Source organism: Pneumocystis carinii (genome assembly GCF_001477545.1).
Source record: "Pneumocystis carinii B80 chromosome Unknown supercont1.1, whole genome shotgun sequence".
Taxonomy (NCBI): Eukaryota; Fungi; Ascomycota; class Pneumocystomycetes; order Pneumocystales; family Pneumocystaceae; genus Pneumocystis; species Pneumocystis carinii.
In genome coordinates, this window is record NW_017264713.1 from 424,600 (window position 1) to 452,286 (window position 27,687).

Genomic DNA, 27,687 nt, shown 5'->3' on the forward strand with positions numbered 1-27,687 from the left:
TGGTAAACATGATAAAACAAGAAGTGCTATAATATATCATTCTTTTTTTATTCGAGAAAAGTTAATTTTTTTATACAAAAAGATCGAATTGTTATGGATTTTTGTACAATATTTCAAGAAACAAATGATATATCAACTAAAATTCAAAAATGTGTACAAGAACTATTATCTTATCTTAAAACGTATCCATTATTACAAGAGGTTATTTTTTAATACAAAACCGCTTTTAAAAACAAAACTAATGCGAAACAAAAACAGTTAAATAATCTGGATGCTCTGGAAACATTGGTTCTTGAAGATGAATCACGGTTGAAAATCATTTTTACCAAAGTAGTCTCAAAAATATTTCGTTGTACATTTCTAAAATAATAGATGAATACACTTATCACAATGCTTGAACAGCTTCGTCCAATTAGTAATGAACTATGTGACTTATATAAGCATATTGATCAGTTGGAGGTATGAAAAAAATAGAATTCGCTATTTGCTAAAAAATATAGGAGCGCGTTGAAAAATTAAAAAAAGACACAAAACAAACAGAAAAGGCATTAAAAAAGGCTAAAAGTATGTTGGACGAGGAAGAACAATCAATTCATGAAGGAAAACCTAGGCCTTTATGGAAATATAGTACTATCGCTTCTCATCTACCTAGCAAATGACTTGTTCATATGGTTTATTATTAATCAATAAAATAATATATTACAAATCATCTTTGGAATCATCTTTGGACTCCTTTTTGTCTTTCTGCGTTAAACTTTCTAAAACTTTCTGTTTTTCTTCCTGCGAAAAAATATTTACACCTTTTTTCAACGCAGAAACAAGTAACGGCATTTCCTTAGGATTGAAAGAGGGATCCTTCGCTTATATAAGAAAACTTTTAAATGGATTTATCACTTAAACAACATACTCTTCTTAACTCATCCAATTCATTTTCAAATTCTCGAGCAACGACCTCCATATAATGTTGTTCAAATAAATCATTTGATGTATCTAAAGGATCCTAAACAAGTTAGAAAAATAATGAAGCCTTGATTAATACACCTCTTCATTAGTACTATTTTTTTGTTGCAAACCATTTTCTTCATGACTCGATATTTTTCGCTCATTTGGCATAGAACTGAATACATCTTTAAATTCTGACCTATTATTGGAAATTAGCCAAATATAACATGGAGCTGTACAAAGAATCAACATATAAGATGGTAGAATGTCATTATTATCTTCCTCTATTATTTTTTTTCTTTTTTTTTCCATTCTAAGAGAAAAAAAACTAACGAGCAAAAAATATCAAAAACATATTATATTATAAGCTTTTCAAGTGTTCTCCAATGCTTGGAAAGCCACGGGGCTAAATGAAGTGCTTTTAAACAATCAAAAATAGTTAACATTTGATTATAAGCAGACGCCAAAATTTCAGGTGAACAAGGATTTCTTAGAGTGATTTGTAAGGCCATCAAAGAAACATCGTAACTGTTCTCCAGTAAAGCAAGTCTTGACCATATAATTGGTGAAGAAGGATATATATTCAATGCAGAAAGATATATATATATTGGATCATTACCCTATATTTCAAATGAATAAATAATTAATTATAAACAAACATACCTTTGAATATGCACAAAACTCCAAATATCTCTCTATATTATGATCTACATCATGTTTTTTTCTTTCATCCCAGTCAAGTAGGCGTAAATATTTCAAAGTAGTTGCTTCTACTTCAACATTTTGATTTATGATACCAATACTACCAAGAAGCAGTAAAGAACATATATGATTAGAGTTATGAGAAATGCTATGTATATTTTAGTTTGGAATTTTCAACAAGGAGAATAAGGTTTTTACCATTCAAGCAATTGTTGTTGAGCAATGTCACGTTCTTCTTGGCCACCTGTTGCCCAAAGGATTTTACAGAGTAGGACAATGATATCTGGATGTTCATTAAATTCCATAAGACTGCTTTGAAACATTTCCAAGGCATCTATTATTCTGTTTAAATAAAATAAGGAGATACTAGCTACAAGATAACAAGATAGCCTATTAGAGGAGGTTTCTGATCCTTCAGTTAAATTAAGAACGATCTGCGCGTTTTCTAAAGCCATTTCATATTGTTTATTAGCCAATAAAGCTCTTGATAAGCTTGATTTCGCATGTAAAAACTGTGCTATGATTTCAGGATTCTCATTTCCTTCATATTCTTTTTCTAAAATATCACATGCTTTTGATGAAAATAAAATAGATTTTGTCCAATCATAACTCATTTCCAATAATAATGACATCAGTATTAATACATTATAATCAGTAGGACGTTGTTCAAGATATTTCTGTATTGCGAATACATAAGTAGTAAGATTTCCTGTTAATTCAGAAAGAGATGTTTTCCTTAGATAATCATATGAAGATGTTACAAATAAATAATTTACAATAGGCTAATATATGTTAGTTTATATTAAAGATATAAAGAATCTTACAATATTTTGAGATGAATTAATAAATGAAATCTCGAATTGTTCTTTAGCATCTAAGATATCGTCCATTATTTTTGATATGAAGCCTAAACCTATCCTAGAAACCCAATAGTCTGGATCAACAATTTGAGATTTCATATATGCTTCATAAGCCAAATCAAAATCCTCATTTATCATATATAATGTCGCAAGATCTGCCCATGTAACAGGATTCTAAAAATAAAAATAAATCCTTATTTTTAATAATTAAAAATTACCTGATCATCTAGTTTTAAAGATTTGATCAAAGCATGCTGAGAAATTTTTGGGTTTAAGGTTGAATTAACTACACCAAATGCTCTCCAAAAAGTAGGATTTTTAGAATCCATTTTGATAGCCCTTTTTAAACAATAAATTGAACAATGAATCCAATTACCATCTGCATCTGTATTTTGAAGATATATCAAAAATAAAATTTGTCCTAAACTGTACCAAGACATTGAATGTGCTGCCCTATTTTTTACAGAAACTCTAACAGCCCTCTTCATAAACAAAAATGCCCATAATAACAAATAACGAGAATTATTAGTATCAAACAAATCTTTTTTATCTAAGGGCAAATCATCAATAATTGGAACTAACTTTTCACCAGCAAAATCGTGTTCCTCATATAATATATTTAATAATGAAATTAATGACTCTGAATCAACAATATAAAAACTAGAAAGCAAAAAACAGGCCCTACTAAGTATAACCCAAAGAGTAGAACTATTCTTTTTCCCACTACTTTTTGATTCCTCAATTATTTTAAGGCATTTAATAGCATACTCTTCTGACTTTTTGTAAAATCCTTTTTCTTTCCATGATGATGCCCAAAAAACATAATTTTCCGACAATGCTAAAGTAACTACAAATTCATCTGGATGGTGCTTAAGAACAGAATAATATGACTCAGATGCATCTTTATAGAATCCTAATTTTTTCTGAACATCACCTATTAAATATTGCACAAACCAATTATCTTCATCTAAACTTTTAGACTTTTTTAAAGCTTTTAATGCTGCTATATATTTCCCGGACTTAGCGTACGCTTCTCCAAGACCTGACCAAGAATGAGAATCACTTGGTGTTATTTTCAGGGCAGTTTGAAAATAAACAATAGCACTATTGAATCTTTTAGAATTCTATTAATATTAACTATTATATATACATCCCATAGAAACAAACCATTTCAACTATTCCCAATGAGCGTTGTGGCCATGATAAATCACGACTATATCTTCTATGTATTCTATCTGCAGAAAGTACAATTTTTGCTATAGCCTCTACCAAATTCCATTCCCCCGTTTTCGCATATGTAACGACAAGATTTTCTGCTGCATCAATTTCTCCAGCGTTCAATTCAAATGCTTTCTGGAAACATTTCATAGATCTATTTTCATCTTTCAAAATATCGGCATAAAATATACCTAGATTTACAAATGAATGGGAATAAGTAGGGTCGTATTTTAAAGAGGTTATAAAAAACGAATATGATTCAGACTTTTTTGATTCAATGCCTATTATTTTATTAATACCTTTCAAAATTCCAATAAATCAAATTACCCTGTTCATAAAGACCAACGCCCTTTCTCCAACATATTTCAGCCTTATTATATCCAGAAAGAGAAATATCATTGTTCATTTTTTCTATACAAATATCAAGTTTATCTAATCCATCTTGATATTTTTTTGTATTTATTTCACACCATGCAATCTCTGATAAAATAAGAATATTATTAGGATCCATATCTTTTGCCTTCAAAAGCAAATCAATAGATGAAGCAAAATCCTTTTTTTCTTGCAATATAATTGCTTTCCCATGTAATGCCATGACATTATTACAAGATAGTTCAAGTATTTCATCAAATAATTCCAATGCCTGATCATGAAATTTAGGTGATTTATAATATACATATGATAGAGCCAAGTGAAATTTCAAATCTTGTTGTGCACTAAAAAAATTAATAACCCAAAAATAAAATATAATCATACAGAGGAAGCAATAAACCTATCTCCTGCGAAAAATTTGAAAGAACCTTTAAGCCCTTTTGAGAAACCATAGCAGCATTTTCATACTCTTTCATAGAAAGATAAGAACGTGCTAAAAAGCGATAACAGAATACTGAATTTGGCAAATTCTCAGTCGCTTCCTTTAAATTGTCAATTCATAAAATACATACAAAAATAAAAATTTACAATAAAAGCATCCAAAGGATCATCAAACAACTCACATGAAATATTCTTCGATATATAATCATTCTTAAACTCGGTTCCCTCATTAACAAATGTTTTTGATGATTTTAAATACAAAGACAAAACTCCTCGAAGACATAATCCCATAGGATGCTCCGGAAATAAAGAAATAAAGTCCCGAATAAATACAATATTCAATTCATCTATATTTATCAGAAAATATTCATAATAGACCCTTCATCAAATATATATATACCAATTTCACCAAAATCTTTCCATTCAAGAACAATTATCCAAGGTAAAACATCATGACTTCCAACAATAACCATTCCAGATGCAAGTTTCAACACCTTTTCCCTCTTATCACTTTTTTCATTCTCATCAACCATCTTAAGATGCTCATAACAATGATTAAGCAATTTCACCTCAATCTCCCTACGTAATCCATCCTCTTCCACCCAATTCAACGCATTTTCATATATTTTTTCCAACTATCAATCAATCAACTATATATATACATATATATACGGGTAACAAAAAATACAGCAGATTCCCCATAAACCTCCTTCTTTACATTCCTACTTATTTCCTCTGCTGTAAACCCAAGTCTTCCACGCTGTTTAGCCATTAATTTGTTTATTCGTTCCTTCTCATGATCCTCTGCTACTTTTATCATCTTTATACATGTAACTTCCGCCGAAACAATGCATCCCTCTAAATATCCATAGAATTGCTCCGATGGAAGATAAAACTCCAGCGTTCTTAATATCTGAGTTTTACTTAATATATATAGGTATAACCCTAACCCTAAACCTGCCCTAAACTTCCTTTCTCCTCTACAAATTCAAGCAGTTTTTCTAGGCTTTCAAGGCATCTCTCCTTTTCACCGCTTAATATCTTCATTTCAGTACATTTATTTCATCCTGAAAAGGTTGGTTATATCACCTTTTCATAAAAATAGTCGCCACCTTGATTGACGCGAATATATACTCATCTACTCGGTTTTGAGACGCATATAAACATGAAATCCCCTAAAAACACTTAAAATACATCCAATTAACCTAATATATGCGCGTTCCTTCCATGCATGATATGCCTCCTGGTCGATATCTAGTGCTTTCCTATACGCTTTCTCGCACTCATCCTGCTCCGATTCGTTAAAATACCCGATTCCAAGGAGTACGTATGCATTGTAGCTACGAGGATCATATTCTAGCGCTTTTTTTGCGCTTATTATGGCCTTTTTATAGTCTTTTGCTGCGATGAATTCTCTGGAGGCCTTGAGGGCGGGCTTGGCCATATATATATAGGTGTATCGATAGGGGTGAGAAATAAAAGTGGTGGGGACAGGGGGTCTATGATGGAGAGATACGACGCATATAAGACGATTAAGAGGGTCATTTTTGTTATCAGGACTATATCCCTTTTTTTCAGGAGCGAAACATGTAAATTTGAAGGATTTAGATGAAAAGTTTGTTATTGATGAGAGAAAATGGGGGTATTATGACGCATATAAGCATTGAAATGATAAGGAATGGGTTCTATAGTGATATAGATGTTTTTTTTTGGATGAAAATGGTGTTCTGGGGGCTGTGATATGGGTTGTAGTTGATCGAGGGGAGAAAGGGTAGATGACCGGTTAGGAGCTGAGATATGGGGGTTTAGGATATAGGAGAGGTCATTGTATGATATTGGGAGTGTTTTTGCTGTTTTACATTTTTAAAAAGGGGATTTATGTGGTTAGAAAGATGTCAATATATGTGTATAGAAATATGAGACTGGAGGGCGAAAAAGGAGGAGATAAGGGGTCTAACAGTGTTAGAAATAATGATTAGTGCCTAGGAAATGATAGGGTATTGTTTTTGAAGCATAATGAATGGATAAAAAGTCGGGAAGTTACAATGTGTGAGGTTACGAGGGTGGGGAGATGCTATGTAGAAGATTTATACAGGAACTATGAGGAATTATGTTTTATATGTATTTTATGAGTGAGTAGAAATGATAGTGAGTGATTGGAAATGAATTGGAATGTTTATTTTGGATGGATGAGTAAATAAGTTTATTGAGAGATATTTTTAAGCATTGAGGGCCCAATTCTGGGGAAAATCAAGAAGAAATGTCTTTAAAATGGTTACAGAGGGGTAGAATAAGGATATGAATGGTAATATTTCCATAGGATCTACTGTATTTGTTTTTATCAAGAAATTAATTAGATGCAGAGCAAGCCAAGAATGGGGCAGCAATGTAAATACATGAAAACAAGGACAGAGCCGTATATGAGGATTTTAAATAGAAGGGTATTGAAATGGAAAACAAAATGTATATTTAAACATATATTTATTCTAAAACAAAAAGTATTGACATTAAAAATTCAAAATATCAATTTTTTGAAACAATCTTTTATATATGGGATGAAAAAGGTCTAGATTTTCATTATGTAGATGATAGAAGATCCAATTCATACAATAATATCAGAAAAATCAATAACTTTATTATGGATTTTAATAAATGGTTTTTTTAAAGGTATTTTGTTCTACTAAATATATGTACAACAAGTTTTAAATAATACAAAAAACTAGATACATTGGAATATCAGCAATTTTGTTATTTTTTCAATCTGAATAGTCTTATTTCTTAAAAAATATCACATCAATAAAAATGCTATTTTTCAAGACAAAAAAAATGTAACAATTTATTGGAAAAATGAATAAAAATAGGAATGTTTTAATTAAACGTTGGATCAATAAAAATTCGTGAATATTTTTTTTACTTTAAGCAGATCTTGGTCATTTCAAAACTATTTATTTAAAAAAAATAACCAAAATTATATTCTTGATTGGTTTTAAATATCAAAATTATTATTTACAGATAGTTTTTATAGATATTTCAAAAGAGTTTTTTATCGTTGATTATTGATTAAGATCTTTAAAAGTATGGCAGATCTTAAAGCAGAAAATAAAGAGTTTTATCAAGTTGATCCGGATGAAATATTAAAGAAGGACATTAAGACAGATGAATCAACAGAGAAACTTAGTAAAAGAAGCATTAAAAGAAGATTAAAGAAAAAAAAATGGGAAGAAACAAAGGCAGAACGACGTAAATACAAAAAAGAGAGAGACAAGATTAAGAAATTAGAAAAATACAAGAAATATGAAGAATCAGGTGTTCATCCTATTAAATTTAAGAAAAATCAAATACCAAGTGGTATAAAAGTTATTATTGATTGTTCATTTGACGATAAAATGATTGATAAGGTATAATTGATGATTTTAAAAATGTATAGATAGACAATTATAATAGGAAATTGTGTCATTAAGCTCTCAATTGACACGTTGTTATTCGGATAATAGAAGATGTACATATCCGGTTGAACTTTATGTAACATCTTTTGGAGGACGACTAGCAGAACGTATGAAAACAGTTTTAAAAAGTCAATACATGTCTTGGAGAGGAATAGAATTTTTTGATGAAAGTTATGATTCATTATATGGAAAAGAAGGTTTTAGAAAGGAAGATTTTATATATTTAACAGCAGACTCAGAAAACACTATTCATGAATTGAATGAAAATAAAATATACATCATTGGAGGGCTTATTGATAAGAATCGGTATAAAGTAGTATTTTTTTTCTTTAAAATAGATTATATAATAGTATATTAGAATTTATGCCTAGATAAAGCTAAAAGTCAAGATATATATACAGCACAGCTTCCAATTGAAAATTATATAAAAATGGCATCAAGAAAAGTACTTACGGTTAATCAGGTCTTAGAAATAATGCATCAATGGATGGAGACCAAAGATTGGGAAAAAGCTTTTTTAAATGTGATTCCTTCAAGAAAACTTCCTCAAAGTAAAATAAATAATACTGATCATCCACCTAAAGATTTAGAAACAAGTTCATTAATACTTGAAGATATAGGGAATTTATCACAAGAAGTCATTAGTGAGATCAGTGAATGATTTTATTAAATTTTATTGAGTTATATAAATATATTGTTTGGGTATTTAAGTGAAACAACTATATACTTTCATAATGATATATTAGAAATCAAGCATAACGGATCCTTCACTTTTATCCAATTCCCTTTTATTAATTGCTTCCTCTTTCATGATAAGAGAAGTAAATTTTTTAAAATATTCTATATAAGGCTTTAAAGAAGTCTTTTCATAATCTTAAAAATTTAGAAAGGTATGTATTTCTGATTCTTATTACCTTGAATTTGTTCTTGTTTTTCTGACATTTCTAGATTTTCCTTATGCTCTTTATCCCATGCGTCAATTTCATCCAATAACTGAGTAACAGTAGGTACTTCAAAGGGATTAAACTTTTCAAAACAACTAGAATCAATTGGAACACATATCCTCCCTAAAACCATATTAAAAAAAGACATCATTAAACCCTTTTTCCAACCTGTTCCAGGGTGTACACAAAATGGTGATTTTAAAAGATGACTTAGGTGTTTAGAAACCTCAGTATCAAGCCTTGGATACATATATTCTAAAATTATATCCTGTTTTGCTGTCAACAATGCTTTTGTATCAAGATTCTGGTATATCAATTTAAGAATTAAATAAAAAATTTATCTTTACCTTTGAGACACCACTTTCAGCTACTATATCAATGTCATGCCATTTATTATAGCTTGATCTCATTGGTTGGGACTTCCATTTCTCACGAAGTGTTTCTTTAAGGTCTTTACATAAGCAATATTCACTAACAATCACTTAATATACCTTGATCTGTTATAAATTCAAGCAATTTCTCCGAACCCTCATCACTTTCCCAAGGATTTTGAGAAATAAGAATATTGGAACGAAAGCTTTCTTTCAAAATATGCAGACTCCTACTAAACAATATTTAACTATACTTCCACTTCAACTTATTATACATACCTTATGGATGGATGAAGAGGTCTTTTAAATTCAACTTTTCTACCATATTCTACACCTCCCCTAGGAACTTCAAGATACGTTGCAATTGCCTTTCGCTTCTGATCATTCAATTCACGAGCCTTCTTGTCACAAACCCATGCATGCACACCTCGTCTCCCTGAATACACCCACAAAATATATTCAAACCCAAAATCTTCTCTCAACGCTGAGTCAATCACCTTTATCGAAGCTGTAATAAACCCCCAGCATTTGAGGCAAATATCTGTTTTTGAGCAACATGTTCTAACATCATCATAATCCGTCAGATCAATGTCAAAAACAAGTTCTTTTTCAAGCGGTTTTAAAATAAACCTTCGGAAGGTCTTCCGGTCTCTGGGATTTGCATTATATATAGGTCCTATTTCAAATCTAGACGGATTTAATCTCAAAACTTCTTTTCGAAATGCTTCATATGTAGGAAACGAATTGTAGCGCAAATATGCATCATTTTGCAGCGTAAAAGCGATTTCCCTATTAAAAAACGATTTAGAAGGAATGGGAGACCTGTTAAGCCATTGGAAAATGTATCTTTCTCCAGTTATTTATCATCAAAAAAAAAATCAGAAATTTATCACTTGAATGGGAAAATTCTCTGGTAAAAAACGAAAAAAACGCTCGGATCAGAAAGATCCTTTGTATCCTCTGATATTTCGTCGTAGTTCATTCAGTTATCGCTCTTTTTTAGCCAGAAAACCCGGCCTTTTTTCATATATTTTTTTGTGAGGTTGTCGGTTGCCATGGAAACCAGGCACCGTTAGTAACGGTTGCTAGGTGAGATTGACTAACGTCATAAATTATAATATGAGGAGAACCATATAAAAATGGAGAGGCAAAAAGAGGGGTTAAATGAAGGAAATCGCGATATTTTAAGCGAAAAAAATGAATCAGGGGGTTCGATTATGGGGTATAGGGAAAAACTGCGGAGAAAATTGAAGAATTGGGAGAGAAAATTCGAAGAACAGGAAGGACGTAAACCGGAGAAAAAAGACATAAAAAAGGACAAAAAAATAGGTATAAAACGGGGAGAAAACGGGTAGAATGATTGATCTGGATGTGTAGAGGAGTGTTATAAGCTTTATAGCCGAATTCGAACGGGGAAAATTGAACCAGATATCGAAAAAATAAAGAAAAAAGAATGTTTGATAAAAACTCATGATATAAGTGAGAAAACAGACGAGAAAATGGACGTAGAGATTGCAGTGAATCGGGAGAATATGGGTTTTTTTTTTGGTGGAGATTGTGAAGAAATAGGGCCCACACCACAGAAAATAGGAAGACCGATAGGAATTTTTGAGGGGATATATGACAGTCCATATGTTTTAGAGAGAAGAAATGGAAGGGAAGAAGAGGAATTGATGCTAGGAAATGTAAAAACTCCGGTAAAAAAAGATAGGGATATTGAAAGAATGGAAACCCCGATAAAAACACAAAATAGAAACAATTATCTTACAACACCGGCCTTTCTTAAGAGATCAGTAGAATTACCATTATCTATTTCACCGAAATTTTCATTTAGAACGACATTATTGTCTAAAAAAAGTCTTAGTTCGTTAATAGAAGAATTGCGACAAATAGAAGATAATTTTGTTGATCCAGGAGAAGAAGTATTGAGAGAAATTGAAAGCCAAAGCAACAATGCATTAATTGAAGAGGAAATGGAGCTAAAGGAGCCTATAGAAAAGGTGGTTTCAGAAAATAAAACATGGAAAAAAAAGGGAATTAAACGATCTAAAAGAAGAGTTATATGTAAGAAACAATATCTTCTAATATGAATAGAATTAATTGTAATACAGTAAGACCTATTATTAAAAAGGAAGTGAAAAAATTGGAAGATCAATCAAAGAAATTAATAGAGAAGAAAGCTTTTAAAGAAAATCATATTCTTCATGAAAACAACACTTTAAATAATGTAGATAAAGGAAATACCAAGGGTGTTAGCAAGCATAAGAAATATATTAAAGGAAAAGGAGGTGTTTTCCTTCAATCTCAAGTTAGTAGAAATTACGTAAGTTACAAGTTAAAAAAATACAAGTCCAAATTTCGACGAAGATAATGCTTTAAAGATTATTCAAATTATTCAATTAATCTTATATCAGTTATATATAAATCAGCCATTATTACACATGAATTCTAATATATCCAAATATAAGACGATAGACCATGTCGAATCAATAATAATAAATGATATTCTTTTTATATTGTTTGTACCTTTTCTTATTTTATCATGTATAAAAGGGTTTTAAGCATTTTTCAAATAAACACTTTAGATTTCCTTTTTTATTTCCGATAAAGAGATATTTTAATCTTTCTAGTTATTATTTACAAGTAAAATAAATTTAATATCAAAAAAATTAATTTATATTTGCTTGATAAAAACTAGTTAAGATATAAAACTATTTTGTGACATTGTGTATAGATTCAGAAACATATCTAGATGAAAATAAACATTTAAAATTTAAATTAAATATTTTGATACCTAGCATTATTAGTAGAAATACCAGCAATAGAAATTCTGCCGTCTTTTGTCAAGTAAATATGATACTTTTCGGTAAGGAGCCTGACTTGTTCTGGATTAAGACCGGTATAACAAAACATACCTATGTTTCATTAATTTCCTAATAATTATATATTCGTATATATATATACCTATTTGAGAAGTAATATGGGACCAATCATGCTATAAAACGTTTATATATAGATAGATAGATAAATAGATAATGAAATACCTTTGATTGAAACTCTTCTTCAAGATATTTCCTGATCATTTTCCCTATAAAATTAATTATATATTTTTTATTGATAGAAACCTACTTGATGAAATAATACGATTAGCCATTCCTTTTAATTCTGAAAGCCATTGTTTATAAAGTTCATTATCGCCTAAAATTTCGGCAGCAATTCGAGCACCATGAATAGGTGGATTTGATATAAGAGGACGAATTAAAATTTTTAACTGACTTTCCACACGCTCTTTTTCTTCAGATGATTCACATAGAATAGAAAATGTGCCAACACGTTCACCATAAAGACCCATATTTTTAGCAAAAGATTGACTAACACACAAACTATGCCCTTCTTCAACAAAATATCTCAACGCATAAGAATCTTTCAGAAGATCTCCTGATGCAAATCCCTGATAAGCCATATCAAAAAATACATAATGATTTCTTGATTTAATAGCATCAGAAATCAGATGCCATTGTTCTAATGTAGGATCCACGCCTGTAGGATTATGTGCACAAACATGAAATAAAATAATAGATCCTTTAGGTGCTGCTCGAATATCTTCAAGTGCACCTTCAATATCAAACCCAATAGTATTTTTGTCAAAATATCTATAATAATTAATTTCAAGTCCAGAATCTTTAAATATTGGTATGTGATTCCCCTAAATTCATTATTAAAGCCATTATTAAATCAATATATAAACCCATGTTGGTGATGGAAGATATATTTTTTTACTTGAATAAAACCTATTTAAGAACTCTCCTCCCAAACGTAATGCTCCTGTACCTGAAACTGATTGAACAACAGAAATACGACCTTCTTTCAATGCTTTTGAGTCTTCACCATATGCTAATCTCGATGCGTATTTAACAAAAGAAGAAACACCTGTAATAGCAGCATATTCTTTATTTAAATCTGCGAAAAGAATTCTTCTTTCAGCTTCCTTGACAGATGGAAGAACATATGGCTTCCCTTGATCATCACGATATGAACCAACCCCCAAGTTTACCTTTAGCGGGCTTTTATCAAGTTCAAAAACTTCATTGATTCCTTTAAAAAATTAACAAAAATATCAAATTAAATAAACAATATACCAAGAATTGGATCACGAGGGCCTATTAATGTCAGATATCATAATAAAATACTCATTAACATCATATATTTACCTTGTTGAACATGAGCCCATGTTGAACTTAGAGCAATACCTTGAAACTTAGGAAAAAAAGTACGCAAATTATTCCTTTGAAGATAAATCATAATAAATATAATCTTAAGATAAAAATATTGAAATCTTTGAATATAAACTTGTATATCTTTTTAAAAAAACTAAAGATCCCTGTAAAAATCGTTCAACTTGATTTTTTAACGTTATTTTAAATTCTGTAAAATATTTAAAAAATGTTAAAAAGCATCAAAATCTAGAATAAAATATTCAATGAAAAGATAGTTTTCGTAAAAAGAAAAAAATCGATTTATCAAAGATAAACAAGTAAAAAAATGAAAAACATAATTATATCATCAATGTCATGTATATTTTTCTTTGTAGCAGGATATTACAGTAGATCCTTCTCTATCCTTCATCTAAGAAGACTTGTATTGAAATTTTTATCCGAGAGAGAAAATATACAAAAACTGTTTAATAAAAAGATTCCCTGTTTAAAAATTAGTGAAGAATATAATGAAGAATACAAACTTGTATTAGTTGTTAGAACTGATCTAAAAATGGGTAAAGGAAAAGTATATAATAATTTTTAAAAATTATTATATATAACTAATATTCAAGGTGGCATCGCAATGCTCACATGCAGCTGTTTCATGCTACAAAAAAATGATGTGCCAAAATCCAAAGGTATAGCATAAATTTATCGCCAATTATCAATTAATTCTTAGATAATTGAGTATTGGGAATTACATGGACAACCAAAAATCGTATTGCAAGCAGAAACAAAAGCTGAATTGGAAAAGTTATATGCCCATGCAAAGTTATTAGGTATAATTTCATGTATTATTCATGATGCTGGTAGAACCCAAGTTGAGCCGAATTCTGTAACAGTAATTGGTATTGGTCCTGCACCCAAATCAACCATTGACCAAGTTACGGGATATTTAAAATTATATTAAACATTGTAGATAATGTTTTGATAAAATAGTGTTATTTTTGAATTCTATAAATCAAATACCAACCCTATGTACATATAATTAGTAAAACAAATAAACATATATGAAAGAATATCTTATTTGTTATATGAAAAAATAGATTGTTGTTCTTTTTTTTTCTCTTCGGCTAATTTTCTAAGCCGTTCATCAACCTTAGCTTTACCTGAACCTTTTCCATGAAACTGGTGAGATAAAAATTTGTATGCTTCTTTGTCCTTTATTTCTCTTCCAAACTCATCATTATACTTTAATTGAATTACAGGTGTCCATTTTGAAAAGAGTTTTTGTAGTTCACGTGCTTCTATCATTGCATGACGCTGATTTTCAGATTGAAGATATAATTCCCTCTCACGAGGAGTCATTCTATCTAATTTTCCACTGCAACGATCCATTTCTTTTCTATATTTAGCTTCTTCTTCTAATCTTTTCTTTAACTTCTTTTGTTCTGCTAAGAAAAGAGAATGCTCATGTTGAGCCTTCTGAACCGATAATGCCTCATCAGTTTGCTTATTAATAATACCTAATAATGAATAAACACATAAAAATAATAGAAAAATGGTGAAAATACCTTTTTGTTTAAGTAAATTAAAAACAGCACCAACACCAGAACTAATATCTGCTTCATCTTCAATTCCTGTTGTTGAAATTTTTTTCGTATAATTATCAGGTTCATCATAAGGACTTTCTTTTGTTTCATCTTCTGAATTCTCATCTACGATTTCCCGAGTTTCCAAATTCTGTATATACTCAATATTTTCAAATACTTTCGGCTTTTCCCTCGACTCAGTAGCTTGAATTCCACGAACAAACTCTGTTGTTTCATCAATAATAAGTCCCTCATTATTTTTATCTCCATCTTCTTTCGATTCCTCTAATATTTGTTCTTTTACTAATTTCGCAACGTTTTCAGGATGCGAAACCTTTTTACGCTTAGAAGCTTCTCTCTGTCGAGCAAGGCATGCTTGTAAATCATCATCATCCACAAAGGATACATTATCAAAATTCAAGTCTTTATGAGATGCGATATTATCGCTATTTCGCACTATATTTTTCGTATCAATTGATTCTCCAATTAAATCATGATCAACCTTTCTCATTCTATTTGCCTTCTTCTTAGTCTTTTTAATAACAATTTGGGAAATATCTTGATAATCCGATGATGTATTTTCAACAGATGTATGATTCAAAGAAAATGTTTCCTGAAGACCCTTCTTCCATACCTCCTCTTGAGGCTCTTTGAATGCGTTCCCAATAATAAATCCCTTATCAATTTAGATTTTAATCAAAACGTATAGATTATAGAACCTTCTTTACTTTCTCATCATATTGAAAAAGAATCGTTTTAGGATTATCCTCTGAAAATTCGTCATCATCATAGCCTGTATAAACGAATTTCTTTTTATTCTCTAAATTCTTTTCTAACTTTTCCTTCTCAACCAATCCAATATTTTCCAATTCATCACCTTGATCTTAAAAAATCAATTACATACTAATCCCTAACTAAAATACCCAATAAATACCTTCATTCTCCAGAATAGTACTATCCTTAAGCGTTAAAACCATAGCCTCTCCTTCATTAATATCAGTAAAATCGTGAGACACTTTTATTCCCTCGAGTTGATCTAATATTATAGAAATATCAGAAATAAATCAGTAAATCCATTAGGATAAAAAACCAGATGTATACTCTTCTTTTTCATTCTTCTTTTGTTTTTTTTCCGAATTTGAGTTAACAGTATTATCTTTATCAGTAGCATGAGAAAAATTACGTTTTCGATGATTCATGATCCATGAACGCAAATCTAAATCACCATCATCACTCGCCTCTCCAAGACCTTTTCCCGTAAATCGACGCTGTGTTTCTCGTGTTTCTTTGGCCCTAATAAGTATAAATTTAAGAGTTATAAAAGCAAATAAAGATGCAAACATTCGAATTCGTTCTTGAATCGACCGTGTCTCCTCCTCTTTAATTTTTGCCGCTCGAAATGCTTTAAAATTAGCAACAGCTGGATCCTCCACTGGTTCTACTGTTTCTGAAAGTGGTGCAAGTCCTCTATTAATCATGTTTGATTAATATTCATAAAAAATATCGACCAAATGGCCTAAAAAAACACTTACAGAGAACGACGAAGCGCATTTGTTTCTTCTACTGTCATAGATTCTCCTGTAAATCCTTCTTTAACTGACGATTCTGCCATTTCCTCTATACAATACAAGAATGAATGTAATTATACACAAAAAAGTAAAGAAACGTTTCCAATACAAAAAATACAATCTAATATATATATTTCCAATGATATATATGATATTCTGGCCCGAAAAAAATCTTTTTTACTGAATCCTTCCAAAAGACTTAAATATGGAGTTTTGAGGCCAAAAAAACAGCAACCTTCACTAAATAACCCAATTATAAAGGTAACACTTCCTAAATCCTCAAAAAACACCACTGTTTTACTGAATATATGCGTCTAAATCAAGGACCTTGGTTCAATCAATATTATTGCTTTTTATACTAAAAAATTACGCAAAAAAAATGATAATACTGAAATTCTCAGTAAATTACTGGCGTTTTCCTTAAAAATAAGCGGATATATGCGCACAATTTCCAAAATTCAACCTTTTTTTCCCGGGAAAAAAACAGGTATTAATACTAGAAAAACCGCGTTATTATTAAGTAAAAAGCTTATATTTATTTCAAATACCTTCTATTATATCTCTAATTAAGTCTATATTTTCCCATATTTTTCAGAATCTCTGTTTATATAAAACCAGATGGTCTTTCAAAGGAAAGAGGATTAAATAGGATATCGGTTACCGTGGAAACGGTGTCCTAGACGACGGTGTCCTAGGCAACGATCTCCTAGGCAACTATCTCCTAGGAAACCGTTGCCTGGGACACCGTTTCCACGGTAACACGCAGCTTACCTTGCCAACCTTGCCAACCTCACTCGACCGAACAAATATATTTGACGCCTTTAAAGCACTAAAAACCTGCTTATTTTGCGCTAGAAATTGACATTTAAAGACCCTATTTTTAATATAAAATCAATGGAAACGGATTTAATGATAAATAATGAGGCCACCGGGCAGGATTATTCTATTTATCCACGTATTTCTTATAAAACGGTTACAAATATTTCAGGACCGTTAGTTGTCCTTGATCAGGTCAAAGTAAGGACGGAGAACAGAAATTGAGTGTTCTGGAAGCTTTTTTTTCGTTTTTTTTGGGGCGGAATTAATGTATTTTTGACAGTTTCCTCGGTATAATGAAATTGTGAATCTTTACCTTGAAAACGGGGACGTACGGACAGGACAAGTATTGGAATCGAGAGGTACGACGGCTATTGTCCAGGTTTTTGAAGGAACGGCGTCAATTGATGTCCGTTCGACTCGTGTAGAGTTTACAGGGAAAAGCTTAAAAATAGCGGTATCAGAGGATATGCAGGGCCGTATTTTCAATGGATCAGGAAAGCCTATTGATCAGGGACCTCTTGTTATTCCGGAGGATTATTTAGATATTAATGGTTGAATATTTTTTTTAAAAAATGATTAAAATCTGAACTGGATGGTGATATATAGGGTCTCCGATTAATCCGTATTCACGTATTTATCCACAGGAAATGATACAGACGGGTATTTCAGCGATTGATACGATGAATAGTATTGCAAGAGGACAGGTGATTTTTTTACATAAAAAAATTGCTAAATTAATATATATCGTATATATAGAAGCTTCCTATTTTTTCAGTATTTAAGAATATGGATGAAGAATTAGCTTAATATTTGTTTTAGGCGGCAGGGCTTCCACATAACGAGATAGCGGCACAAATATGCCGACAAGCGACTCTAATTAGGCCTACAAAAGATGTACATGATGGACATGAAGATAATTTTTCTATCGTATTTGCAGGTAAATCATTTAAAGAATAAAGAAATAAAGACTAATCAAGTATAGCAATGGGAGTCAATATGGAGGTATATATAATAATTATATTGTTTTCAAAGAAATAATAAATAGACTGCTCGATTTTTTAAGCGAGATTTTGAAGAAAGTGGTTCATTAGAAAGAGTAACACTCTTTTTGAATCTAGCCAGTGATCCTACGTAAAAAGATATGATTAAATATTCAGAAAGACTTAGTGATATAGAATTGAACGAATTATTACTCCACGTCTTGCCTTAACTACGGCAGAATACTATGCTTATCAAACGGAAAAACATGTTCTTGTTATTCTTACTGATATGACTTCTTATGCAGATGCTCTTAGAGAAGTAGATAATTTGGAATTGTATAAAATATCTTAACATTTTTTAGATTTCAGCTGCTCGAGAAGAAGTACCTGGTCGAAGAGGATATCCAGGTTACATGTATACAGATTTATCGACAATTTATGAACGAGCGGGGCGTGTAGAAGGAAAAAATGGATCTATTACTCAGATTCCTATTCTAACTATGCCGAATGATGGTACAATTCCTTATTAAGAATATTAATTGTTTATTTTTTTTTAGATATAACTCATCCTATTCCTGATCTTACTGGATATATTACGGAAGGGCAAATATTCATTGATCGTCAATTACATAATCGTCAAATATACCCACCAATTAATGTTCTTCCATCATTATCCCGTCTTATGAAATCAGCTATAGGTGAAGGATTTACTCGTAAAGATCATCCAGAAGTCTCAAATCAACTTTATGCAAATTATGCTATGGGAAAGGATGCTGCTGCTATGAAAGCTGTTGTTGGAGAAGATGCTATATCAGATGAAGATAAGTTATCTCTTGAATTTTTAGAGAAATTTGAAAAAAACTTTATTTCACAAGGTTTCCCCCTTCTTGAACTAATAAATATCTTATTTTTTTAGGTCCATATGAGTCACGTACCATAGAAGTATTATTTATATATCTTATTTTAAATAACTAACATTTATTAAGGAATCTCTTGACATTGGATGGTCTCTTCTAAGAATATTTCCTAGGGAATTGCTTACACGTATCTCAGAAGAAATCATTCAAGAATTTTATCCCAGAGCACCTGCTAAAAAGAAAAACTCAGATATTGATAACTCAAAAAATAATTATGAAGATGATACTACATCTGAATGTGTTATATCTCTTCAAGAAAATTCAAATTCTTCATAATTTTTCAAGTTTCATGTCAACTTGTTTCACTATTAAAAATATCTATTGCTTTGTTTTTTAATCTTACTTTTAGGAAAGATGTTATCTTCTATTAATATATAAAATATCTTTTAGTTTAATCTAATTTCTAAAAATCACATAAAAATCAGGTCTTAAATAATCGCTAAACTTTAGACATTTAGGAAAAGAAATAAAATTTCAATCAATTACACATTAATATTCATATTTTATAACTTAATCACTACTTAAACATATTAATTTAATATTACGAAACACCAATGACAAAAAATGCTAATAAATTATCTCAGGTTTAGCAAAGCTATTGCAAATATAGACATACTAACTAGGTATTTTCTCTTTACAAGTATTATCAATAAACAATAATATCAAAATATACATTAATTTTTAAAATAGTCAACTCAGATTTTATATATAAAATATCTTTTTTTTTTTTCAACTATATACTTACTAAAACCTTTAGTTATTTTGCATTTTAAATTTAAAAGAATCTAAAATATTTTCTCCAACACTTTCTGATGGCAAATCTTTATAATATGTTTACAGTTAGAAAAATCTTGAAGACATATCTGGGTTCTTTCTACTATATCTTTTCAATTTTTCTAGATTTCGAATAGATTTGATGAGAAATTAACATTTTAGTCATAATACAAATACAATTTCTCAAATAAAGCTATCTATATATATAAAACAATATATTTAGATATGCTATTTAATAGTTTATAAAATCAACTATTAAATAAATCATTTACATCACTAAAATTATGTCAAAGAAGAGGAAAGATATATCAAATAAGATAGAAATTTATTATACGATATATTACAATATCTACAAAACATCTGCTAGTTTTCAATTATTTCAATATTTAAAAGGATTAACTAATCCATTACAATGAAATCATACAAAAACTAAAAGCTAGAGAAACAATTGATATTAAAAAGAATCATATTGGATTAATAATTTACAATGGTTAAATATTTTTTAAAATATTTCAAAAAGAAATGATTATTACATACATTTTTATTCAGAACAAATAAGTACTACTATAAATAGTACTAACAAACATTTTCTGAAAGATAGTTATCATTTCATTCAATTTATATTCTATATAAACCTTTTAATAATCATTGCAAGGGAAACAGAATCAATTCAAATTATATAAAAGTGATCTAAAATATATAACCAATATCTTGGATAAAATTCAACCAATTTATAGAATATAAATAACATATATTCATGGTATACTTAAATCAATACATATGACAGGTAATTTCATTGAAATTGATATTGTTATTCGACTTTTAACAAAATATCTTGTCAATTATCACTACAAACATTATATATATACTACTACGCAAGATAAATTTATTTTAACATTATCTACATGATATACAATGTCTTACAGAATCTAAAACAATGCTAGAAAACATATTAAAACTAATTATTCAATGGTCAATTAAATTCTCAGAGAGAGATTAAACATGATAATTTTCTTAATTATCCTTTTCAGCAAAAAATACAAAGGATATTTCATTCAACACATATAATTCTCTCTGAAATACTTCTAATATGTTCTTTTTAGCTTTTTCAAATCATTCTTTATCAAAAAAAACACTAAAATCTTCAAAATACTCATATTTATCACCAAAAAATTCTTATACACTAAAAATTTCTAAATTTAACATTAAATTCTAACTAACTACTCTAATATCTTAGGATTTATATTACACAATCACTCAGATAATCTCGGTACAATCTTATATATTTCTTTACACACAAAATACAACTTTTTTACATATTTCTTTATTTTTTTCTTTAAATCATAAAATATACATTTCTATATGGTCATCAGCAATCAAAAGGGAGATACAGCATATTCTATAAGACACTATATTTTTACTCAGCCCTTACCCACTCATACTCGAGCTTATCAGCCAACGTCTAAATTTTATATAAATACTTTAATCTGCTAAAATAGAGGAATTTAAGGGGAATTAAAGACTAAATAGACCTTAAATGAGGAGATTAAGCTGTTCAAAGTGTTATTTGGGTTTTTTTCCGGCTTCAAAATTCGAAAAACTGAAGATTTATGAGTTTTATAAGTTAAAATATATATATAAGAGTAGTTTAGCGGGATTTTCTACATATTCATGTGGTTTACAATCAAATTCAAGGAAACCAGATGTTCCTGAGTCTTTTCAACCGGAAATAGAGGCTCATGAGAGCGTTAATAAGGGAGAAAGTGATAATTTATCATTAAAACGTCCAGCATCTTTTCTAGGAGGGTTTTCTAAGAATAGAAGAAGAGAAACTCATAAAGAACGTAGATCTGGAGTTTCAGTTAAGCCTTCTTGTGAGGCAGAAATCCCGGATTGGTTTTTAGAGAAAAATGTTTTTTTATATGGGTCTATGAAGTCAAAAGAAAAAGAATTTAAATTAAACAGCAAATTTTCAGATACAGATTTGTACGCTATAAATGTTTTTGAAGATACATTTGCAGTTACCAAAAATTTGATTGTTGAATTAATTTCTCATTTGAATACGTCATTTATTCTTAATCCTGAGAAAAAAAATGAAAATAATTCATCTAGAAAGGCGAATTTGATATTAACATGTCCTATCAAAGGGTCTATATATTTTCTGGATGCTATAGTTCATGAAATTTCAAATATGCTTGAAGCAGACCTTATAAAAATAAGTCCTCAAGATTTAGAGGATTTGGTAGGGGATGTTTTTGAAGAGGGTAGATTAATGAGTATTTTATGAGGAGAAATGACAGTTTTTATAGATCGAATTGGAATATTTAGTTCAAAAACCTTTGGAAACCTTTCATTTTCAGGACAAAATAAAAAACCATTAATTCAAGAGAATGAAGAAATTGAAGAGGATGATGAAGAAGCAGAGGGATATGATAATATATCAGAAGTAAATCTGAATCATAATGTAGGGAAAAAAATAGTTTTAGGTCCAGTTCTTCAAATTCTTACAGCCTCTTTACCAAAAACTCCGAATAATACAGGATTTCAAGATATAAATAAGCCATTAAAACCTAGTAACAATAGTATAGGATTTCATGGGAAGCTTTCTTCAATTTTATCAAAGTTATCAATTTCAAATCTAGAAAAACAAAAGAAACTTTTTTCATCAACTTTATCTACAGAAAAAACAAATACAATTCCCCAGAATAAAACTATCATTTATATTCAAGAATATTCTTCACTAATTAATAGCATTTCTGGAAACTATGTCTTAAAAGTTTTACGAGAAGCAATTCATGCTAGACGTAAGAAGGGAGAAAATATTGTTATTATAGCGGGTTCCCATAAAGAAAATATAGAACATCCAAACAGTCTATTGCGTGATGATATGCTTTTAACGATTGATCAATTTTATCGGAATATATTTATAGTTCCAGTAATGAAATCAAAAAATCAAGATAATTTAAATATAGAAGAAACATTTATTAAGCACAGAGCTAGACATATTAAAGAAATAAATATAAGACATCTAAATTCACTTTTAGGACGGCGTTGTGGGGTTAAATTTGGACTAGATATTTCTAAATTTCTTAATAGTGATTCAGAACTTTTTCCTAACATACAAGATGAAATATGGTCATTTGATTTTATACATAGAATCATTTCTATTGCTATAGGTCTCTATAAAAATTCTATAGATAAACAAGAAACAATATCTCTTGATATATTGGATATATCTAATGCAATCAAATTAGTTAAAGAAAATGATGAACTAAAAGAATCATGGAAAGCTACACAAAAATATCAGCAAGAACAATGGAAACAAAGACAATTTGAAGACAAAAAAGAAGATAAATTTATCGATTTTAACAGCTTAGATTGTAATAAATATGAAAAAAGATTACTTCCAGGTGTTGTTAATCCAGGTATGATATATATTTTTACTTTATATCTTATATTTTGCCAGAAATGATTACTGTTGGGTTTGAATCTGTTAGAGTTCCATCTTCTACTAAGAATATTCTTCAAACACTCATTTCTTTGCCTCTTAAAGAACCAGATGCTTTTAATTTTGGAGTTTTGTCTCATAATAGAATATCAGGAGTTCTTCTTTTTGGTCCACCTGGAAGTGGTAAAACATTATTAGCAAAAGCTGTTGCAAAAGATTGTGGTGCAAGAGTTTTAGAAATTAAAGGAAGTGAAATCTTCAATATGTATGTTGGAGAAGGTGAAAAAAATGTTAAAGTAATTACATATTATTGAAAAATTCTATCAATATTTATTTTTCATAGGCTATTTTTTCTTTAGCAAGGAAATTGAATCCTTGTGTAGTTTTTATTGATGAAGTAGATGCTATATTTGCTTCAAGAAAATCAGATTACAATAACCCATCTCACAGGGAAATTATTAACCAATTCATGTCAGAATGGGATGGATTGGTTAGTCAAAATACAGGAGTTATCATTATGGGTGCTACAAATAGACCTTTTGATCTAGACGAAGCTATAATAAGAAGAATGCCTAAAAGAATTTTAGTTGATCTTCCAACAGAAGAAGATAGGAAAGAAATCTTGAAGATTCATCTTAAAGATGAAACATTGGCTAAAGATGTTGATTTTGATGAATTATCTCAAAAAACAGTTTTTTTTTCAGGATCAGATTTAAAAAATCTTTGTGTTTCAGCAGCACTTGAATCAATCAATGAAGATTTACAAAACAACAATTATGTAAAACCCTACACAAGAATTTTGAGAAAATCACACTTTGAAAAAACTTTAAATGAAATCACTAGTAGTATAAGTGATGATATGAGTAGTTTAATTGAATTAAGGAAATGGGATGAGAAATATGGTAAGAAGAAGAATGTAATTAAGAAAACATGGGGCTTTGGAGATATTAATGTTCCAGATTCATTGAAAGGACGTGTTCGTAAATCTAATAATTTATAAAAATTAAATTTTCTTGCAAAATGATTAACTATATACCAGTATTTTCATATATATAATCAATATCATCAATATATATGACTCAATTGATATCTAGCGAAATTTTTATTCTTTTATAACAATTTATTAAATATTCTGACCTATTTTTTTAAATAGTGTTATCTATTCTTAACTTTTATGATGCGATCAATCTACTAATGAGTTCTCTAAAGACCAGAATTTATATTTTATATTATAAATATTCCAAAAGAAATACTATAACTAAGGATGCAAAAGTAACTGATTTTTATTTAAACACCATTAAATATTCGACATTTCAAGGAGTTTTATTTTGATATTTATCATTTTTTGATTTATATTGCTCTACAACAGCACCACTAGGCTCGAATTTTGAAAAATCTGAAATATTATTATCAGTTATAAAAGGCCCTTTAGAAAGATCAGGAGAAGTTTTAGTATTTTTGGAAAGATCTGCAGTATATCGTGGAACTCTGGATGGAATATAATCATATTCATCTTTATTGTTATAAATAGGATTTGAAATAACTCTTGAAGGAAATTCTGAATATGGTCCTCCACCTAATCCTCTTACAGCAGGTTTTCTTGCAAAAATAATTCTAAGAAAACCCAAAATAAATATTACTATCCAAGCAGATACTAATAGAAATGATATTTTAGTTTCGAAAAATATAGATTTCTCATAACTAGCAATTAAAGTATTCAAAATTGAATAAAATTTCTGATTTAAATTTCCAGAAGCAGTTACAAAGTCTTTATGAGTTGTAGAATTTTCAACAGAAGAAATTAATATATTATTTGGAATAAAAGGTGGTGATATATAAGCATTTTGATGTATCCATGTTAATCCTATTAAATGATTAACAAAACATTAAATAACAATGATATAAAAACCTTTTTCTATTCCCCTAAGTTTTATAAAAAGCATACAATCTAAAACACCAAGAATAGGCTATATACAATTAATTAGCAAAAAGTATATGATAAATATTGAAAATATACTTGATATAGGATTGTACCTCCAAATATCTTCTTAAAACTATTTGTTGTAGTGTCCATAAAAACATTTAATGTATTATTTATAGACCGAGTACCCGTATAAACCCATCCAAAGATATGTTTATTTAGATCTGTAGCTGTTTCATTTAAAACATTATTTACATCTTTTGACCACTTTAAAGATGCTGCTTGAAGCTTCTCAGAAACATCAACCGGCACATTTTCTTTTGGTAAATTATATAAACTCTTCTTCATTATAGACAAGAGAATCATTTGAAGTCCACAACTTATAAGCCCCAAAATCCCAAGAAATAATACAAACAAAGATGATGGATGAAAAATATAGGATGTAAACCATCTTATTAAAACCTTACGACGCTGATTTCGAGAAAGAGAAGAGAATTTTAGGCCTATCAATGTTATCCATGGATGTGCAACTGTAATTATGAATTCTGTAGGATCAAATGTTTTGGTAATTGAAAAAATGGACCAAACCATAGAAGCTTTTGATTGTAATCTTTTCCAATTCCACCATTCTTTAATAGCAAAAGGAACTATAGCTAATATAGACAATATGATTAAAACAAGCAAAATAGTGTGAATAGAAGTGTAAATATCATTAGAAAACTTTTTAAGAGCCTTGTTAATATCCTCATTATTTGAATAAGTTGAAAGTCCATCAACAGAAGGTACTGGAAGAAGTGAAGAATCAAAAGAATAGTTTGAAAGTGTATTATTAATAAGTTGCTAAAAATATAAGCAACAATTGCAAGATAAAAAGTTAGTTTTACCCTTAATTCATAAAAAGGAGCTGCAATTGACAGCATCACAGCATCTTTTAAAGGTTCTAAGGAAATTCTATCACCAAGCCGCCTTAATTCATCATCATAATTATTTGGAATACTGAAATTAGAAATTTTCTCATCAATAGGAATAGATAAAGTAGGAATTTTAATATTTTTTCCTAAAACTCTTGCTGTTTTTTGAATACTATTTAAAATAGAAGAAATCCCTTTGTTTATTTCCCGAATGCCTGCAAGAACATCTTTTTCAATAGACTTAAGTACATTATTAACAAATTTTGAGATTTTCTCCACAACGTCTGCTATAATCTTTATCCCGCCTTGAATAGAAAGCTCTAAAAGACATGTCCAAGTATCTAGAAAAATTCAATTATACAAAAATATGAATAAAAACAACTTACGTATAATCATTTCAATAAAAAACAAAATAATATGTTGTACACCCAATATAATAAGCATTAAAGTTTTATTTAAAGCCCTGACACTACTCTCAATACCAAGTGCAATCACTTTATTTGTTCCAATTGCCATTGAACGAGGCATAAGTGCTAAAGAATTGCTAGTATACTCTATAATAGTATACGCATCGTGCATTCTTTCCTCAACATTAGCCATATCCTTTTTAAAAGAGATTAAGAAGAAAAGAAGCCGAACAAAAAGAATAGCTAAAATAATTGTCCATTTATTAACCCAGACAAGTGACAATCTAGCAGGCAATAAAAGATAAGGAACATTTCTATCTGGAGGAACATAATTCATTTGATAAGTATGATAATTCGTATTGTCATTATGATTTTTTTCCCATGCACCATAGCCTGTTTTTTCATATACAAGTGGAGGAGCTTTAGGGAATGAATGAGATGCATATTGAGTAGTATTCCGACAAGAACCTTTACAATTATTGTCCTTACAGTTTAAATTATGAACAAAAGTATGAGTCGCCTGCGACATGAATATTAACAAATCAATTGCACTGATTCAATTCTTTTACATTATAAAAGAGTCATAAAATCCAGATAAACATAAGATGTTTATCTTAACAAAGAACTTTGTACCTTTTAGATAACTCTTTATAATCTACTTTTTAATATAGAGCCTTTACTAGATTTGGTTAACCCAATTTACTAGTTCCAAGATATTAAAGACATTAGAAAAAAAGAAAAATACAGATATTTAAAGTAGTCTTGTTCTTTCCTAAGTTGTAGATAATAAAGATCTTAATAAATGTTATGTTACCTTTTCTTTTTTATAATGATAAACGCTATGGTATCTTTTTTTAA

General features: G+C 29.5%; 13 protein-coding genes across 13 annotated transcripts; 7 read left to right on the forward strand and 6 right to left on the reverse strand.

Moving 5' to 3' along the window:
* Positions 1 to 93: 93 nt before the first annotated feature.
* On the forward strand, positions 94 to 659 carry T552_00199 (hypothetical protein; the record flags this gene model as incomplete). Its single annotated transcript, XM_018368817.1, has 4 exons — positions 94 to 201; positions 259 to 330; positions 373 to 459; positions 501 to 659. The coding sequence occupies 4 exons, from the start codon at positions 94 to 96 to the stop codon at positions 657 to 659; spliced, it is 426 nt and encodes a 141-aa protein (XP_018227675.1).
* A 40-nt stretch (positions 660 to 699) lies between these two features.
* Positions 700 to 1,254, reverse strand: T552_00200 (hypothetical protein; the record flags this gene model as incomplete). The annotated part of the gene is made up of 3 exons (XM_018368818.1): positions 700 to 855; positions 908 to 1,000; positions 1,042 to 1,254. The coding sequence occupies 3 exons, from the start codon at positions 1,252 to 1,254 to the stop codon at positions 700 to 702; spliced, it is 462 nt and encodes a 153-aa protein (XP_018227676.1).
* Positions 1,255 to 1,298: 44 nt separating this feature from the next.
* T552_04059 (hypothetical protein) lies at positions 1,299 to 5,979 on the reverse strand (the record flags this gene model as incomplete). The annotated part of the gene is made up of 13 exons (XM_018372110.1): positions 1,299 to 1,562; positions 1,606 to 1,792; positions 1,843 to 2,426; positions 2,469 to 2,678; positions 2,723 to 3,628; positions 3,672 to 4,003; positions 4,050 to 4,438; positions 4,479 to 4,636; positions 4,683 to 4,882; positions 4,936 to 5,170; positions 5,224 to 5,448; positions 5,493 to 5,576; positions 5,701 to 5,979. 13 exons carry the CDS (start codon positions 5,977 to 5,979, stop codon positions 1,299 to 1,301), a joined length of 4,053 nt encoding a protein of 1,350 aa, XP_018227677.1.
* A 57-nt stretch (positions 5,980 to 6,036) lies between these two features.
* Positions 6,037 to 6,514, forward strand: T552_04060 (hypothetical protein; the record flags this gene model as incomplete). The annotated part of the gene is made up of 5 exons (XM_018372111.1): positions 6,037 to 6,075; positions 6,137 to 6,177; positions 6,235 to 6,306; positions 6,352 to 6,378; positions 6,424 to 6,514. The coding sequence occupies 5 exons, from the start codon at positions 6,037 to 6,039 to the stop codon at positions 6,512 to 6,514; spliced, it is 270 nt and encodes an 89-aa protein (XP_018227678.1).
* A 1,098-nt stretch (positions 6,515 to 7,612) lies between these two features.
* Positions 7,613 to 8,642, forward strand: T552_00201 (hypothetical protein; the record flags this gene model as incomplete). The annotated part of the gene is made up of 3 exons (XM_018368819.1): positions 7,613 to 7,933; positions 7,980 to 8,294; positions 8,340 to 8,642. The coding sequence occupies 3 exons, from the start codon at positions 7,613 to 7,615 to the stop codon at positions 8,640 to 8,642; spliced, it is 939 nt and encodes a 312-aa protein (XP_018227679.1).
* A 35-nt stretch (positions 8,643 to 8,677) lies between these two features.
* Positions 8,678 to 10,323, reverse strand: T552_00202 (hypothetical protein). Its single transcript, XM_018368820.1, has 7 exons — positions 10,190 to 10,323; positions 9,576 to 10,142; positions 9,417 to 9,529; positions 9,273 to 9,376; positions 9,094 to 9,229; positions 8,896 to 9,048; positions 8,678 to 8,854 (listed from the first exon to the last, which is right to left on the reverse strand). Exons 1-7 carry the CDS (start codon positions 10,276 to 10,278, stop codon positions 8,724 to 8,726), a joined length of 1,293 nt encoding a protein of 430 aa, XP_018227680.1. The 5' UTR covers positions 10,279 to 10,323; the 3' UTR covers positions 8,678 to 8,723.
* A 66-nt stretch (positions 10,324 to 10,389) lies between these two features.
* Positions 10,390 to 11,722, forward strand: T552_00203 (hypothetical protein). Its single transcript, XM_018368821.1, has 3 exons — positions 10,390 to 10,625; positions 10,674 to 11,360; positions 11,408 to 11,722. Exons 1-3 carry the CDS (start codon positions 10,436 to 10,438, stop codon positions 11,665 to 11,667), a joined length of 1,137 nt encoding a protein of 378 aa, XP_018227681.1. The 5' UTR covers positions 10,390 to 10,435; the 3' UTR covers positions 11,668 to 11,722.
* A 276-nt stretch (positions 11,723 to 11,998) lies between these two features.
* T552_00204 (hypothetical protein) lies at positions 11,999 to 13,644 on the reverse strand. Its single transcript, XM_018368822.1, has 8 exons — positions 13,508 to 13,644; positions 13,436 to 13,456; positions 13,045 to 13,391; positions 12,426 to 13,002; positions 12,341 to 12,384; positions 12,261 to 12,291; positions 12,091 to 12,211; positions 11,999 to 12,044 (listed from the first exon to the last, which is right to left on the reverse strand). Exons 1-8 carry the CDS (start codon positions 13,596 to 13,598, stop codon positions 12,008 to 12,010), a joined length of 1,269 nt encoding a protein of 422 aa, XP_018227682.1. The 5' UTR covers positions 13,599 to 13,644; the 3' UTR covers positions 11,999 to 12,007.
* A 173-nt stretch (positions 13,645 to 13,817) lies between these two features.
* T552_00205 (peptidyl-tRNA hydrolase) lies at positions 13,818 to 14,507 on the forward strand. Its single transcript, XM_018368823.1, has 3 exons — positions 13,818 to 14,078; positions 14,125 to 14,190; positions 14,232 to 14,507. Exons 1-3 carry the CDS (start codon positions 13,839 to 13,841, stop codon positions 14,460 to 14,462), a joined length of 537 nt encoding a protein of 178 aa, XP_018227683.1. The 5' UTR covers positions 13,818 to 13,838; the 3' UTR covers positions 14,463 to 14,507.
* Positions 14,508 to 14,530: 23 nt separating this feature from the next.
* On the reverse strand, positions 14,531 to 16,742 carry T552_00206 (hypothetical protein). Its single transcript, XM_018368824.1, has 7 exons — positions 16,617 to 16,742; positions 16,426 to 16,551; positions 16,175 to 16,377; positions 16,019 to 16,120; positions 15,804 to 15,967; positions 15,067 to 15,760; positions 14,531 to 15,018 (listed from the first exon to the last, which is right to left on the reverse strand). The coding sequence occupies exons 1-7, from the start codon at positions 16,694 to 16,696 to the stop codon at positions 14,576 to 14,578; spliced, it is 1,812 nt and encodes a 603-aa protein (XP_018227684.1). The 5' UTR covers positions 16,697 to 16,742; the 3' UTR covers positions 14,531 to 14,575.
* A 758-nt stretch (positions 16,743 to 17,500) lies between these two features.
* T552_00207 (V-type proton ATPase subunit B) lies at positions 17,501 to 19,689 on the forward strand. The gene is made up of 12 exons (XM_018368825.1): positions 17,501 to 17,669; positions 17,752 to 18,022; positions 18,078 to 18,175; positions 18,228 to 18,245; positions 18,291 to 18,408; positions 18,454 to 18,473; positions 18,517 to 18,602; positions 18,647 to 18,770; positions 18,814 to 18,964; positions 19,009 to 19,326; positions 19,368 to 19,393; positions 19,438 to 19,689. Exons 1-12 carry the CDS (start codon positions 17,547 to 17,549, stop codon positions 19,642 to 19,644), a joined length of 1,560 nt encoding a protein of 519 aa, XP_018227685.1. The 5' UTR covers positions 17,501 to 17,546; the 3' UTR covers positions 19,645 to 19,689.
* A 1,944-nt stretch (positions 19,690 to 21,633) lies between these two features.
* Positions 21,634 to 24,636, forward strand: T552_00208 (hypothetical protein). The gene is made up of 4 exons (XM_018368826.1): positions 21,634 to 22,406; positions 22,452 to 23,567; positions 23,609 to 23,886; positions 23,934 to 24,636. The coding sequence occupies exons 1-4, from the start codon at positions 21,680 to 21,682 to the stop codon at positions 24,588 to 24,590; spliced, it is 2,778 nt and encodes a 925-aa protein (XP_018227686.1). The 5' UTR covers positions 21,634 to 21,679; the 3' UTR covers positions 24,591 to 24,636.
* Positions 24,637 to 24,857: 221 nt separating this feature from the next.
* On the reverse strand, positions 24,858 to 27,402 carry T552_00209 (hypothetical protein). The gene is made up of 5 exons (XM_018368827.1): positions 26,809 to 27,402; positions 26,396 to 26,763; positions 25,608 to 26,351; positions 25,500 to 25,557; positions 24,858 to 25,454 (listed from the first exon to the last, which is right to left on the reverse strand). The coding sequence occupies exons 1-5, from the start codon at positions 27,356 to 27,358 to the stop codon at positions 24,904 to 24,906; spliced, it is 2,271 nt and encodes a 756-aa protein (XP_018227687.1). The 5' UTR covers positions 27,359 to 27,402; the 3' UTR covers positions 24,858 to 24,903.
* Positions 27,403 to 27,687: the final 285 nt, after the last annotated feature.